The sequence below is a fragment of the Triturus cristatus genome, chromosome 5_2 (assembly GCF_964204655.1).
Source record: "Triturus cristatus chromosome 5_2, aTriCri1.1, whole genome shotgun sequence".
Lineage (NCBI taxonomy): Eukaryota > Metazoa > Chordata > Amphibia > Caudata > Salamandridae > Triturus > Triturus cristatus.
In genome coordinates, this window is record NC_140588.1 from 58,254,331 (window position 1) to 58,270,231 (window position 15,901).

Consider the following 15,901-nt stretch of genomic DNA (forward strand, 5'->3'; position numbering starts at 1 on the left):
CCCTTTTAAGTTCCAAAGGGTTTGCCCGAAGTCCTCTTAGGAGGTTGGAGAGCCACTCATACCGTGGATACCGTAGTTCCCCGAGTTACCTATCCCAGAGGAGCTGGGTGCATAGGTCTGGAGTGGTGTTGGAAACTGCCGTCGTTTTCATTGGAGAGCTGTGAAGAAGTACTGCTGCCGTGAAGGTGAAGAGGGTCCGGAGGATTCCAAGCCTGGATTCTGGAAGGAAGGAACCTGAAAGCAGAGGGGACAGAGTCTGGGTCACTGCAGGGTGACCAGGGGCTCGGTAGACGGATGCCCACCGATGTCTGGTGCTTCAGGTGCGAAGAAGGGATGCTTGACTCTGCAGCCACGAGGACCAGGAGACGTCGAGGACGACCAGGAGCCGGAGGTGAGCTGTCCCTTGAAGGACGTGAGTGCTGAGGGGTCGGTGTCTGGCTGGAGCACCAACAAGTCTTGGCAAAAGCAACCCACACAGGAAGGTCAAGCAGGTTACAGTGTTGACAGAAAGGTCCAGGAGACTCACCAAGCAATGGGGAGTCCGGGCACGTCTGGAGCAACAAGGGAAGCCCAACAGAATTCAAGATTGGCCTGTGGGTCCCCCTGAGGGTCAAGAACCAGGAGTCGCGAGGGGACCTCGAGCAAGATTGCTAAGTACTAGCCTATGGAGCACTCTGTACCAAAGAACTCCAGCCTCCTCGCACAAATACTGCTCAGGGTCAGGACAACATGGAGTCCAATGCATAAGCTCGGGAATTAACAACAAGCATATGCAACTGCAAATGGACGCGGTGCACAGGGGTTTGGGTTATGCAGTCCCCGCGACGGATACTGTCCTCAAACTTGCTGAGAGGGCAGATCGATCTCAGGGACCTTCAGAAACCCACCTCCGAAGATTTCCGCAACACAGGAGGTCACAGGAGCTCAGGAGCAGCAGACTGGTCAGTTGCGTTATGGTGCCTGCAGTTGCAGGGCAGTGACTCCTTCACTCCAAGGGAGATTCTTCAGTTGTCCTTAGTGCACCGCAGGTCTTGCACGGAGCTTGTATGGAACAATAGCACAGACAAAGCTTTGAACGGAGAGGTAGACTCAGTCGGGCCCAGACGAAGTCCAGCGAAGTCCGGATAAGCTCGGGAATTAACAACAAGCATATGCAACTGCAAATGGACGCGGTGCACAGGGGTTTGGGTTATGCAGTCTCCACGACGGATACTGTCCTCAAACTTGCTGAGAGGGCAGATCGATCTCAGGGACCTTCAGAAACCCACCTCCGAAGATTTCCGCAACACAGGAGGTCACAGGAGCTCAGGAGCAGCAGACTGGTCAGTTGCGTTCTGGTGCCTGCAGTTGCAGGGCAGTGACTCCTTCACTCCAAGGGAGATTCTTCAGTCGTCCTTAGTGCACCGCAGGTCTTGCACGGAGCTTGTATGGAACAATAGCACAGACAAAGCTTTGAACGGAGAGGTAGACTCAGTCGGGCCCAGACGAAGTCCAGCGAAGTCCGGAGTGTCCAGACGATCGAAGGTCAGTGGTTTCTTCTTGTAGAATCTTGTCCCTGTAAAATCTAAGGTCTTACAGCCAGGTAAGCTCTTTTGTACCCACGGGAGAGGGTTAGACAGACTCTGGAGACCCTCCTTGGGGAGGGGCAGGACAGAGGGGTGGTTACACCCATGTCCTTCGTCCAGTTTCACCCCAGAGCTGGAGCCAATGGCGCCCAGAACTGGTTTGAGCTGGACACCAAATGTGCCCCCAGTGCAGACTTTCAGGCACTCGGAGTGCACCCACCCAGCCCCAATACACTAAATCCTGTCTGGGAGGTGGTCACACCTCCCTGTGACAGGATGCCTGTTGTGCTACCTTCCCCTGCTCAAACTTGGCTAAGCAACAGGAGGGCAGAACTGTGTCTCTGGTCGGCAGCATCCATTTTGTGCTGTCCGGGTCGAGAAGGCTGGCACCGGATAGACCAGTGTCCCCACGAAGCTTGCTTCTGAAGGGTGGAATCATACCTCCCACACCTGTTACCCTCGAATCATACCTCCACACCGGTGTTTGATACCAAACGCAATATGTTTCTATGCAGCCGTTTTCAAGATAGCATTCACCGGGAGGTTATAATGCACCTCTACCTATATGTCCAGCTGAGTCACAGACAAGCTGTGAGAATGATGTCCGAAGGCTGCAGAGAGGCTCTGCTCATGCAGGGGCAGCCTCTCACATAACAATCCTGAAGACAGGGTGCTGGGTTTTAAGGCCTGCTATAGGGGGGACTTATAAGTTTTAAGTGTAGTGACCAATAGATATAGTGAACCTATATCTAAGGTTAGTGGTGCAAGCACCAGCTTACACAGGTTGCAGTAGCAGACCTGTAGATCCATTTATTTTATGGCCTATCATGGGTGGCATAATACATGCTTCAGTCCATGGGAGGTCTCTGGGGTACCTATGCCCTGGGTACGTGGGTACCATATACTAGGGACTGATAAGAGTACCCCAGTATCCAATATGGAGTGTACCAAAGTACATGCATCACAATTTAGGTGAATCCCAGTCAATCTGCTCTCTCCCTTAATCAGGACCCCAGTCTGACTAGTAAAAAACAGTGAAACATCAAGCAAAAAGTGGGGGTAACTATGAGAAGCAGTTCCTACTTTCCTACAACCATGCCTTGTGGCATGCCCGAACAGATCTGGGGAGTTGTACCTTTTGACAGATGACATAGATGCATAAGACCCATCAGCTGTCTCCTGACTATTTCCACTAATCAGATGCCCTACAGGTATGTCCAGGCTAACGCTTTAGCCGTTTTATCCGTTTGCTTCAGTCACCTAAGATATTTATATGGCAAATGTATATTGTGCTGGCTGTCACAAAAGGCTTGCTGCTCGCTTTCGCATCTTTAAACCTGTAATGATATTTGATAGAGAGCATGTGATCTGAGAACTCATGCTTTGAGGTTTCCTTCTGACATTTTTCCACTCTTCCTCATGCTTCCTTAACTCTGGAGAAATTAGTCTGGAAGTTAGGCATGCTTTGCTCTTTTCCCTTATTACCAGTGCTTTAAATGGGCCGGTACTGAGTACTGGCACTTCTCTGTAGCCAGGAAGAGTACCGGTACCCTGATCGACGTCAGGCTGAGGCTGGGTTTCTCCTCCAGTGCAGTGCAAATTCCGCTCTGCTTCCGAGGAGCATGCAATTAACCAAGCCTTGAAGTAGCCTTTTACAGAGTTGCTGGTGAAGAATCCAGCAGCGCCCATTTGAATGTCCCCAAACTGCTGGGCCTTGAGAGGGCTTGTTTCACGCTGTGATTGACAGGGTCTCTAGACAGACCCTGCACTGTCAATCAGGTGCACAGCGACCATTTGGGTGAAAGTGCCACCATGGCTTTCAATATGTGTAATGAGTTAATCTGTTTTATTGACATAAACAAATTTCTTGTGTGTTTTAACATGTGCTGCAACTGGTGCAGAAGTCATGCATGATCATATCTTGCCATTAGCCCCGCCCCTAGCCCCGCCCACTTGCCACACCTCTATTTATTGAGTACCTGCACTTATTTTTTCCCATTTAAAGCACTGCTTATTACCACTATGGATCTAACTTTTGATGACCAACAATTCAGGTGTTAAGAAGATAATGATAAAGGCTGCTCATATGTAGAACATCTTGTGCCACACATTGCTACACTCTGCCTGCATGGAGGATGGGCTTCATATACTCAGAATATGTAGCGCCGGAAATGCATTGCATACATCTATCCATTGCTTTCTCTGTACCTATGCAAAATTTCACCATGATGTTCTACACAACAGGTTTACATATGCCTAAACTGCCCAATGTTCCTTTTTTCCTCTCTTTTTCAGTCTGAGTTGCAGTGGAATCTGCCAACAAGTTGAGAATGGGAAAGAGTCCGAATGTAATAGTAGGGGAAAGTTACCTTCATGATTACTCCTAGCACTTATTTGCCATTATTAATGACCTTCTGACCCCTCAGCCTTTGACCACAAAACTCACACTGATTGGTTGATGCATCGGTGCTTGCACACAGGATTGGGGCATGCCACATTTGATTCATGAATGCGTGTGTGGTACTGGCCTGTAAAGATATGACGTAACAGTACCAGAAGTAGTTTCTTGTCCCACCACTTGGTGGCAATGTACCCATATTCTGTTAAAAGGAAAGAGCGTACGGACTAAGAGGAATAGAGGTACCATAAAGGTATCCATGTAGCTTAAGCTTTGCTTGTAACTAAGAGTACCAGATCGACCACAGTGGTAGATGCATCTTCAGCATCTTTCTAGCGGAAAGACTATCCAGGATCTAGTTTTAACTCGAACCTTGCCACATTGGTCAAACACAGCTTTCGTGGCCTCCGCTGGTAACTATCCTCATACGATGGAATATGATACAGTTTTATCATTTACCAAAAGAGTCCTAAATGAACCCTGACCATAAACGAGGATTTTCAACCAGATTTTAGGTTCTCTACTGGAGTTATCATTATTTATGTTGGTCACACCACTAAGAGTCTCTTTACCTGAGTCTCTGCTTCAGAGAGGTCCAAGTGAGGTGCAAGGAGAATGTCTAGTCTCTACTTATACTCTATTCTCGCAATGAGTGAATTAGTGTGTCAGTTATTCAGTTTCCTTCGCATAAGATCTAAATGGTCTTGAGGGAAACATCTACTAGAAGAACATGGTACGAGTACTGTACTATCATCATGCTGTACCAGCCAGATGTTTATTTAATCGATGAGAGGGGCTTATTTTCCCTCAACTGGGAGTTGCAATAAATTCAGAATCTCCAGAGCAGTGTACGATTTTTTAACTTTATTTTTATGTCTGTTATTGTCTCTATTATAATGTGATGTTGAAGACTTTTTATTCGTAGCCATAAAATGTGAAATAATGTTTCTTTTTTTTTTTTTTCAGGCAAATTACACGGACCCTCAAAGCAAATTGAGATACAGTACAATTGAAGAATTTAATTATATCCGTATGCTCCCAACAGATGTTATTACAGGTTATCTTGCCTTAAGGAAAGCAACCAGTGTAGTTCCATAGAAGTCTTAAGGCCAAAAAGAATAATCTTTGAGAATAATTCTGGCTAATATTAGATATGATTGACAAGAAAGGAGCGCATACTCTTCCTTATGTATAATAACATTTTATTATTAAATGAAATACTTTCATCAATCAGAATGTTTTTTAGTATTTCTTACCGAAGTAGATTTTGTGTATCGTTACTCTTGTGGTCTAGAATACATATAAGAGTTATAGATTTGAATGTGTGTGATATATATACACAATCATCATGCTGTTTTTGTCATAGTAAAAACGGTCCCTCGTGCTTCTATTGGAATAATGGAAGTACTCCCTGGCAGTCGGAATGATACACTCTCACCTCATGCTATGTGGTGTAATACTCCTCTGGATGGAGCTACCATCCACTTTATGTATATTTTAAAGACTTAGGGGCATATCATCAAGTGCCGGCATTAAAATTATAGCCACTTTTGTGCCCGTTTTCGGGCGAAAAGCGGCGATAATTTTAACGCCCTATCAGCATGGACACGCTAACGCGTGAATCCATGCCTTAGCGCCCATTATCTTATCGCCTCGCATCGCCAATGAGATGCGAGGTAGGCATTCCCGTGTGAAATACCGCAAAAATAATCGCTAACAAAGGTTCTCCCTATCATCAAGGCAATCGCTAACCAGCTTAGCGACATTAAATCCAGCGCTAACCGGCTATATCGCCGGTTTCTTACTCCTGATAATTTTCCGATTTAGCCAGGTTTATCATGGGAGGTGGATTGTTATGCTAAATCCACCTCTCCCTATCAGCAATGTTTTCTCTAACGCTGTTTTTTATCGCAGGTAATCCTGCGATATTGCCGCTTATCGCCGCTTTTGCCGGGATTTCTATCGCCTCGGCGATGCGCGTTGTAAATGTTGCGCTGACCGGGCGATAGAATCTGGCGATAGGCGGCATTAGGATTATGCACGCTAAACGCAGCCAGCGATAATTATCGCTGCCGCTTGCTGATATGCCCCTTGGTAACAATATGTTTCGCAGACAGATTTTTAGGTCTGGTTTGACAGTGCAACTACCAAGAATGTGGCTATAAACCTCATGCTTGTGTATTATGATATCACGTAGACTTATAAATGGACATTGAGTGGATGTCTGCACAGCCATCAAAGGCACTTGACCATGTGAATATTACTACATTGATACCATTTGTTGAGAAAGATATACACTAAGCCTGATTTTTAAAAAACTGCACGTAACGCAGCATCGCAACTGCATTGCGAGAAAGGGAGAGAGCAGAGCAGCACCATACCTAGTAAGATATGATGTTGTTTTCCTCTTAACTGCAGCCTACAGTGTGCTAAAATAGGTAAAAAATGTTCTCTATATTCTCTCGGATATCATGTGAACAGAATATTGTGTCAAAAATATTGAGGACCAAAATATCAAGATGGTAAGAATAGTAAATCTATACTTATATGTGTAGTTAAGTGCAATGAGATATGTACCTTGATGATACACGCCTTAAGTGTGGTTAAAGTTTGCTTACCTTCACAATATTTTTGTCCTCGATAATATTTTTTCTCTGATATTTTGTGCAGGTAAAATATTGTGCCAGGAATGTGTAAAGACTTTAGGGTACTATGTACTAACGGACACATCCTTGTGCCATAGCGCAAGGGTGTGTACCTTCCATAAGGAATTGTTCTTGAACTAGGAGAGAACCTTTCCAGTATAAAAACTATAATTTAACCCTTTTCCTGCTTGTATGTGAGTTGTACAATGTAGCCCATATGCAAGGTAGGAAAAACGAGGAGTTACAGGCAGGGATTTTATAAATCTTACACATCTGCAAATGCTTTGAGTGTTCGTAGATAGAGATTTACATCAAAACCCATAGGTGGGTGCATGAAAGCACCCATGTACCACCGATGGAATGCCCCCTTGGCACAAAGTAATGCAAAGCAGTGCATAGCACAACTTAGTATTTCTGTTGAATAGTTTCCCAAAGTAACACTGAGTTGGGTCAGATTTACGCTTCAAAGTAACGCAAACCTGGGGCCAAGCATTAGTTCAGGTTGGCGTTTAGTCCCTGATTAAGTGGTAAATAACCCTCTTTATGTTTTGTGTTGCACGCAATTCTTTACAAGGATCTAGTACTTACTGCAGCTCTTTCAACTAGATATCGGAGCTCTCACTGGCACTCTCAGCACATACTACAAGGTGAACCACTGGTAGATACAAATGGTGTTTAAAGAGTTGAGTGCAGCGAAAAGTCAACCCCTTTTTAACTTTTGCCATTTCTTAGTTTTGAGTTGTTGCCCAAACCAAATGTTATCCGACAGCCAGTGAAGGTATACATCTTGTAACAGGACATAAGATGGGACATTTTGTTAAATTTACAAACCACATTTTCCCCTTAAAAATGAGATACGCGGCTTTGTTCCCGACATTCAGTAGCTTTTCCTAAGCAAGCCATGCATACTTGATATGCAACATTATTCATTTTGGTATTAGCAGTCACATACTTTGCACCATTTGATGAAAAATGTAATAGTGAGTGATACATGAATATTATGCAGGAATCCCCTTTCTCCTTGCCCTATAGTTCTGAGGAGCACCCAAACTAAACCATGGATCAAAACACGTAAATGAGAGCAACTAGACTAATGAAATATACATGTTCGAGGCATATGAGCTGCAGATCACACACTGAGGATAAGATCGCCATCTGGTGTTGGGCTCGGATGATTGCAGGTTGTTGTTGTCTTCGGAAGCCGCCTTTGGTCACGAGGTTGGTGACTCCTCCCCTGGACAACAGTGCGCATGGGCATCCACTCCATCGTCAGATTGTTTTTTTCCGACATTGGGTTCGGATGAACTTTTTTCCGCTCCAGCAGAAAACTTCAAGCAATCGATTTAACTCTTCAATCTTCATTCCATCGACGTCGACATCAACTCGGACCGGTTCCGGAAGCGGCTGATGGACAGGACACCCTTTAAAAAATGCCCCCAGTGTGGAGCGAAGTTCCCCCACAGTGACCACCACGAGGTTTGTAACCTCTGCCTGTCGCCGGAACACAACGAATCGACCTGTCCAGCTTGTGCCGCTTTCCGTTCGAAGAAGACCCTCCGGGACCGAAGAGCTCGACGCCATATTATGGCCAAACCAGCTCCAGAACCGGAGGACATCTTTGCTCTGGATGTTCCTGAAGATGACACCGAAGATCTCGATCGTGTCCAAGGCCGACGATTCCGATGACCTCATCACTCCAGGGCAGCGTGTGAGTACCACCCCCCCTGCCCCTGCCCCATCCAAAAAGACAATGGTCAAGACTCCGCCAGCTGGGCCCAGTCGCGACCGAAAATCCTCTTCAGAAGCCCCACCCTCGGGCCCGGCTCCGAAGACATCTAAGCCTGTAGGTGGCTCGGGCTCGAGCAAACCTCATGTGCCTTTAACACCCTCGGCACCGAAAAAACCACTATCGGCACCGAAACAGGCTTCAAGACCGAAATCTCCTTCGGCACCGAAACGTTCCTCGGCACCGAAGTCTCCACCGGCGCCGAAACGTTCTTCGACATCGATGCCTAAAAGTCCCTCGGCACTGAAGCCATCGGCACCGAAACATACATCGGCACCGAAAACTCCATCGGCTCCGAAAAATCCATCGGAACCGAAAACTACGTCCACACCAAAAAAAGTTCATAAAGACCCGAAACGGCCATCGCCACCACCACCTTCGGAGCCGGATGAACTTTTTCGCCCAGATCCTACTCAAAAGCGGATCTACATCAATCCCGACACTGGACATGTGACTGCCGTCCCATACAAAAAACGGAAGCCGGACATCACACCTCCTCCAGCTCCCATACGGAAAAAGGACTGTGCTACTTCACCACTTCGTCCTTCCTCTCCTGTATTACCTCCAGACCCGTCCCCCCTCCTCCTCCTCCTTCTCCTTTACCTTTACCGTTACCACCTCCTTATCATTCACCTCCTCCACAGGATGATAATGACGACTTAAGGGGAGGGGCGGACCCTGACTTATTTAATGATCCTGTTGATCCAAACGACCCTTTTACATTTCCAGACACAGCACCAGTAGATGACTGGTCTTATCCAATGCCTGACATGCCTGACCCCACTACCTACCCCTCCAAGCCCTCCCCTCCTGATGACCATTTGGGGTTTGGCCAACTCATAAATAGGGCAGCAACATTCCATGGCGTCACAATGCACACGGACCCCCTTGAAGAGGACTTTCTCCTCGATACTTTTGAGCAGTCACAAAAAACTGTTCACATACTACCCATGATTAAAGGGGTTATAAAGCATGCCACTGAGGTCTTTAAAGACCCTGTTCGAGCTCGGGTTCTCAACCCACGCATCGAAAAAAAGTACCGACCAGCCCCGCAGGACCCTGCATACATTAAAGCCCAGCTCCCTTTAGACTCCTTGGTCGTATCAAATGCCAGGAAGCGCGTTAACTCACAGACAACTGGAGAAACGCCTCCCCCGGACAAGGAGTCTAAGCTTTTAGAGGCCTCAGGCAAACGAGTCGCCGCACAGGCGGCGAACCACTGGCGTATTGCCAATACCCAGGCCCTGTTAGCCCGGTACGATAGGGCGCATTATGACCAACTTGAGGACCTTATGCAACATCTGCCTGAACCCTTTAAGTCCCAGGCCACTGACCTCATCCAAGAAGGCAAATTAATATCTAATGCCTCCATTAAATGCGCCTTAGATGCGGCAGACACTGCTTCTAGGGCGGTCAATACTAGCGTCTTACTCAGACGACATGCCTGGCTCCGTATTTCCGGTTTTAAACCGGAGGTTCAAACCGCAATTCTGACTCAACCTTTCAACCAAGAGCAATTATTTGGCCCTGCAGTGGATACTGCATTAGAGAAAATGAAAAAGGATAATGAAACTGCCAAGTCTATGGGAGCACTACAGTCTCCTCAAACCCGGGGTTCCTTTCGTCGCTCCTTTTATAGAGGAGGCTCCAAAAACACGGGAACTGAGACCACATCCACCTTTAAAAATTCAGGACAAACATCCCCCAACAGATGATATTTCCGAGGAGGTTATCGGGGAAACAATAACAAAGGTCGAGGGCAGGGCAACAACAATAACACCCGCACCTCCCCAGCCACTAAACAGTGACTTGCCACCACTCCCCCCAGACCATTCCACTCCAGTCGGGGGGCGGCTCCAACAATTCCTACCTGTCTGGACTTCCATCACCACAGACAGGTGGGTCAGACAAATTATCCAGTCTGGCTACTGCCTCGAACTCATACAATCCCCCCCAAACATACGGCCCAAACAACGTCCAATCTACTCACATCATCTCTCTCTCCTCAAACAAGAAGTTCAATCCCTGTTACAAAAACATGCGATAGAACCAGTCCCTCTTCAACATCAGGGAACAGGGGTATATTCCCTATACTTCCTCATTCCCAAAAAGGACAAAACACTAAGGCCCATACTGGATCTCAGACTACTAAACCAGTATATACATTCGGATCATTTTCATATGACCACCCTCCAACAAGTCCTCCCACTTTTACAACAGGGAGACTTCCTTGCCACATTGGACCTCAAGGACGCGTACTTTCACATCCCTATGCATCCCGCTCACAGAAAATATCTACGATTTGTAGTCGATGGGCAACACTATCAATTTACAGTTCTCCCATTCGGAGTAACAACAGCACCCAGAGTGTTCACCAAGTGCCTAGCAGTCGTGGCAGCGCACCTCAGAAGACAACAGATCCATGTCTTCCCCTATCTGGACGATTGGCTCATAAAAGCCAATACTCACCAAAAATGCGTTCTCCACACTCATCGCACAATTCAAACTCTCCACGATTTGGGATTCACTATCAACTACCCCAAATCCCATCTACAACCTTCCCACTTACATCAGTATCTACGAGCAACCATAGATACATCCAAAGCCATTGCTTATCCCAGCACTGCCAGGATAGCCAGTATACAAAATCTCATCTCTCAATTTCAAACTCATCCATCTCTTCCAGCAAGAGTGTTCATGCAGCTCCTAGGCATGATGGCGTCATGCATCTCCATAGTCCCACACACACACGACTTCAAATGCGTCCCTTGCAGGAATGTCTAGCACAACAGTGGAACCGAGCTCACGGACAACTTACCGATCTGGTGTTGGTGGACAGTCGCTCACTTCGCTCACTGAAATGGTGGAACACCATCAACCTGTCCAAAGGCCGACCGTTCTTAGAGCCTCTTCCACAAGTTGTGCTAACTACCGACGCATCTCTCACAGGGTGGGGAGCCCACCTCCTTCACCATACCACTCAGGGCAGATGGACCAGTCAACAAAAACTGCTCCACATCAACCACCTGGAACTCTTAGCAGTGTTCCTAGCACTAAAATCCTTTCAGGTACACCTAAAGAACAAAACTGTCCTCATACGCACAGACAACATGACGACAATGTATTATATACAGAAACAGGGAGGGACACATTCTCTCCAACTGTCCCAACTGGCACAGTAAATCTGGAGATGGGCAATTCCCCAAAACATCTACCTGTTAGCAGAACATCTCCCAGGGATCCACAATCAAGTGGCCGACCTCCTAAGTCGCCACACACAGCAGATCCACGAATGGGAACTACACCCCAAGGTTCTACTCCCCTTCTTCCAAAAATGGGGACAACCAGACATAGACCTGTTCGCCACTCCCGAAAACACAAAATGCCCAACCTTCGCCGCCAGGTTTCCACACCCACAGTCGAAGGGCAATGCCCTATGGATGAACTGGTCAGGCAGATTTGCGTACGCTTTTCCGCCTCTCCCACTAGTTCCATTTGTGGTACGCAAACTGAAACAACAGTCATTAACACTAATACTGGTGGCTCCCACTTGGGCACGTCAACCGTGGTTCACCACACTTCTGGAACTATCTTTAGTTCCACATCAAAGGCTACGCCTCTCCCCGGATCTATTAACCCAGAACCATGGAGAAATCAGACACCCAGATCCTCAAACACAGAACCTAGCGATCTGGCTCCTGAGGTCTTAGAGTTCGGATTCTTCAATCTCCCTCCAGACTGTATGAATATCATAAAGGAAGCCAGACGACCTACTACTAGAGCGTGTTATGCCGCTAAATGGAAACAATTTGCCATCTACTGCGCTAATAATGACATACATCCATTGGATGCTTCCATCCAAAACATCATTTGCTATCTACTACACTTGCAAAGATGCAATCTAGCGTATTCCTCTATACGTTTACACCTAGCAGCCTTAGCAGCCTACTTGCAAAATAGGCAACACCTGTCCCTTTTTAAGGTACCAGCCATCAAAGCGTTTATGGAAGGTCTCAAAAGAATTCTTCCCCCAAGATTGCAACCTGCCCCAGTGTGGAATCTCAATGTGGTTCTAACAAGACTCATGGGTCCCCCATTTGAACCTATGCACAAATGTGAATTACAATTCCTAACATGGAAGGTTGCTTTCCTTATCGCAATCACTTCCCTACGCAGAGTAAGTGAACTACAAGCCCTTACACTACAGGAACCTTTCTTACAACTACACCGTAACAAAGTGGTTCTTAGGACAAACCCTAAATTTCTTCCAAAAGTGATTTCCCCTTTCCACCTTAACCAATCAGTAGAGCTACCAGTCTTTTTCCCAAACCCAGACTCCGTAGCTGAAAGGGCCCTACATACCTTAGATGTCAAAAGAGCCTTGCTTTATTACATCGACAGGACAAAACCTTTTCGAAAGACGAAACAACTCTTTGTTGCTTTCGCACCACCACATAAAGGCAATCCGATCTCCAAATCAGGTATAGCCCGGTGGATAGTTAAATGCATCCAAATATGCTACCAAAAGGCTAAACGTACACTTACAGTTCCCCCTAGGGCGCACCCCACGCGTAAAATAGGGGCTTCTATGGCCTTCTTAGGTAACATTCCCTTAGAAGACATTTGCAAGGCAGCCACGTGGTCTACCACGCATACCTTCACTAAACACTACTGTGTTGACGTGCAGGCCAAACAACAGGCCTCAGTGGGCCAGGCTGTCCTAAAAACTTTATTTCAAACTGCTGCAACAGATACAGGCGACCACCGCTAAGGGGAAGCACTGCTGTATAATCTATCCTCAGTGTGTGATCTGCAGCTCATATGCCTCGAACGGAATATGCTACTTACCAGTATGCATCTGTTCTTGGCATGTAGAGCTGCAGAGTCACACACGCCCGCCCGCCTCCCCGGGACCTGTATCTGTTCCAGCATCTGTCTTACTTAGACATTACACTTTCTTTCATTCCTATACACTCCATCTTTTCCCATCATGGCGAAAAAACAATCTGACGATGGAGTGGATGCCCATGCGCACTGTTGTCCAGGGGAGGAGTCACCAACCTCGTGACCAAAGGCTTCTTCCGAAGACAACAACAACCTGCAATCATCCGAGCCCAACACCAGATGGCGATCTTATCCTCAGTGTGTGACTCTGCAGCTCTACATGCCAAGAACAGATGCATACTGGTAAGTAGCATATTCCTTTTCTTGGTGGCCTACAGGATCTTTTGTAACAGCCCTCGCAGCTCTCTTAATACATCATTTAGTCCCCAGTCTTTTCAAAACAAAGGACCCCAAATAGACTAAGAATTGGTACTACAATTTACAAATTTAGAACACTAGTGTTGAAATTGTTTTTCAAATTCAAAACTACAGAATGTCTAACACATTCTGTTATCTGTTCATGTAGACGTTTTTGTTCATACCAAAGCATGCACTATTTTAGCACATGTTCCCAAGGCAGCAGGCACAACAATGTTCAAGGAAGATTTATATATCTTGTAATATTAATGTTTTTGTTGCAATGTTTTTAATTGTTCTCTATAAGTCAACCAGTTTGCTCGCTCTATTGTTTTTCAACCTAAAACCTATTCTATTTATTTATAAAGAAAACTGAGGGCCTGATTTAAAAAACGTTTGCGAGTCAGTAATCTGTTGCAAACTGGTTGGCGAGTGTACGTCGTGAACAGCCTATTTAGCAAAGACCCTCTAAAATAGGAAATCACTATTTATTTGGTGTAGTATGTAATTTTAACACAGAAAATTTTGATAGAAATTAGCATATTGCTAAAAGTTAAACTCAAATTAGTGACTCTCTATTTAGACAGCAAAACATTTGTGATTAAAATGCATGGTATTTAGCTGGTGCAAAACACAGTGAATTACAAATTTCCTAAACAGATGGTAAACCGGTGCAAAGTATAAACGGAGTGCCAAAGTGCCTTGCAATCTTTCACAATGGCTGCATTGTATACTGTAGTGAGGAGCATGCAAATTCTAGAAGCTTGACAAAGGAGGAGGAGAAGAAAAAGGAGATTCGTGCAAAGGGTGACATTGGCATACACCTCCTTGTCAGTTTGTTCAGATACAGGCTAACCAAACAGGTTATTTTGAGCTTAAAATGTTTTAAACCCTGTACTAAGCAGGCCTACCCAGAGGAGTGTAGCAATACCTACACATATTCAGGTATTGTGCACTTTACACCTGCTAGCTTGTGGGAGCTACTAACCCACTGTGCGAAATTATACCTGTAAAAGCCTGAGTGCTTTAATGTGTGGTTTTGAGGAGTTTCCTAAAAGCAATATTGTCTAAAAACAATCCCCACATTTCCTTCCCTAGTACGGATGTAGGAAAGTAGGATCTGCTTCTTATGGTTACCCCCACTTTTTGCTTCATCTTGTACTGTTTTTGACTAGTCTGACTGGGATCCTGCTAATCGGAACCCCAGTCAATCAGCTTTCTCCCTAAACTGTTTAGAGTGTACCTAAGTACATAGCATGATTGGATACTGGGGTACCCTTATCAGTCCCTAGTATATGGTACCCATTTACCCAGGGCATAGGTATTCCAGAGACCTCCCCTGGGTTGAAGCAGGTATTATGCCACCATGAGAGGCCATGGAAAATGAAACCTACAGGCCTGCCATTGCAGCCTATGTAAGTTGGTGCATGCACCACTTACTTAAAACCTATATGTTTTACTATATCTAACTGCAGTGACCCTTAAGATGCGTCACCCCTATTGCAACAGTCCTTTACAATCCTGAGGGCACGGTGTTTGGTTCTAAGGGAGAGTGTGCCCCTGCATGAGCAGGACACCCTTGCAGTCTACGGAGTCCATTCTTCCGTGTTTTTAGACCTACAGCCATTTACAACATAGAGTGGCAATATGTGACCGTGTGATGACCAACTCATTACTGCTGTGGGGGTATGATTCCACCCCTCAGAAGCGAACTTAGTTGGGTCCCAGGTTTTCCCAGTACCAGCCTTCTAGTCCTGGGCAGCACAAAATGGTTGCTGCCGACCAGAGACACTTTTCTGCCCTCCTGCTTCTGAGCCAAGCTCGAGCAGGGGAAGGCAGAACAATAGACATCTTGTCACAGGGAGGTGTGACCACCTCCCAGACAGGATTTAATGTATTAGGCCTGGGTGGGTACGCTTGCCAGCAACTGAAAGTCTGCATGAGGGGCACATGTGGTGTTCCTGTGCCTAGTCCAGTTCAAACCTGTCCTGGGAGCTGTTGGCTTCTGCTCTGGCGCACAACTGGACAAAGGACATGGTAGTAACCTCCCCACTATCCAGACCCTCCCCTGGGAGGGTCCCCTGAATCTGTTCAACCCTCTCCGGTGGGTACAATAGGACTTACCTGGCTGTAGGACCCTGTATAACGTGGACAAGGTTCTGAACCAGAAACTGAGAGGGGGAGGTTCAGCAGAGTGTCGAGACGTTTGATGAAGTTGGGCCCAAAGTCCAAACAGTCTGAAGCATCGTCTGTGCCTGTGCACCAT

At 46.3% G+C, this 15,901-nt stretch overlaps 1 protein-coding gene across 7 annotated transcripts in view; it reads left to right on the top strand.

The window, feature by feature from the left end:
- The window catches only part of INO80C (INO80 complex subunit C), a 199,107-nt gene extending 193,914 nt beyond the window's left edge, over window positions 1-5,193 (top strand). For all 7 annotated transcript variants that reach the window (XM_085606851.1, XM_085606854.1, XM_085606852.1 and 4 more), the window contains one exon: window positions 4,930-5,193. In XM_085606851.1, the coding sequence (XP_085462977.1) occupies window positions 4,930-5,061 (132 nt within the window). In that variant the 3' untranslated portion in view covers window positions 5,062-5,193. The remainder of the gene's footprint in view (window positions 1-4,929) is intronic.
- The last annotated feature ends 10,708 nt before the right edge of the window (window positions 5,194-15,901 follow it).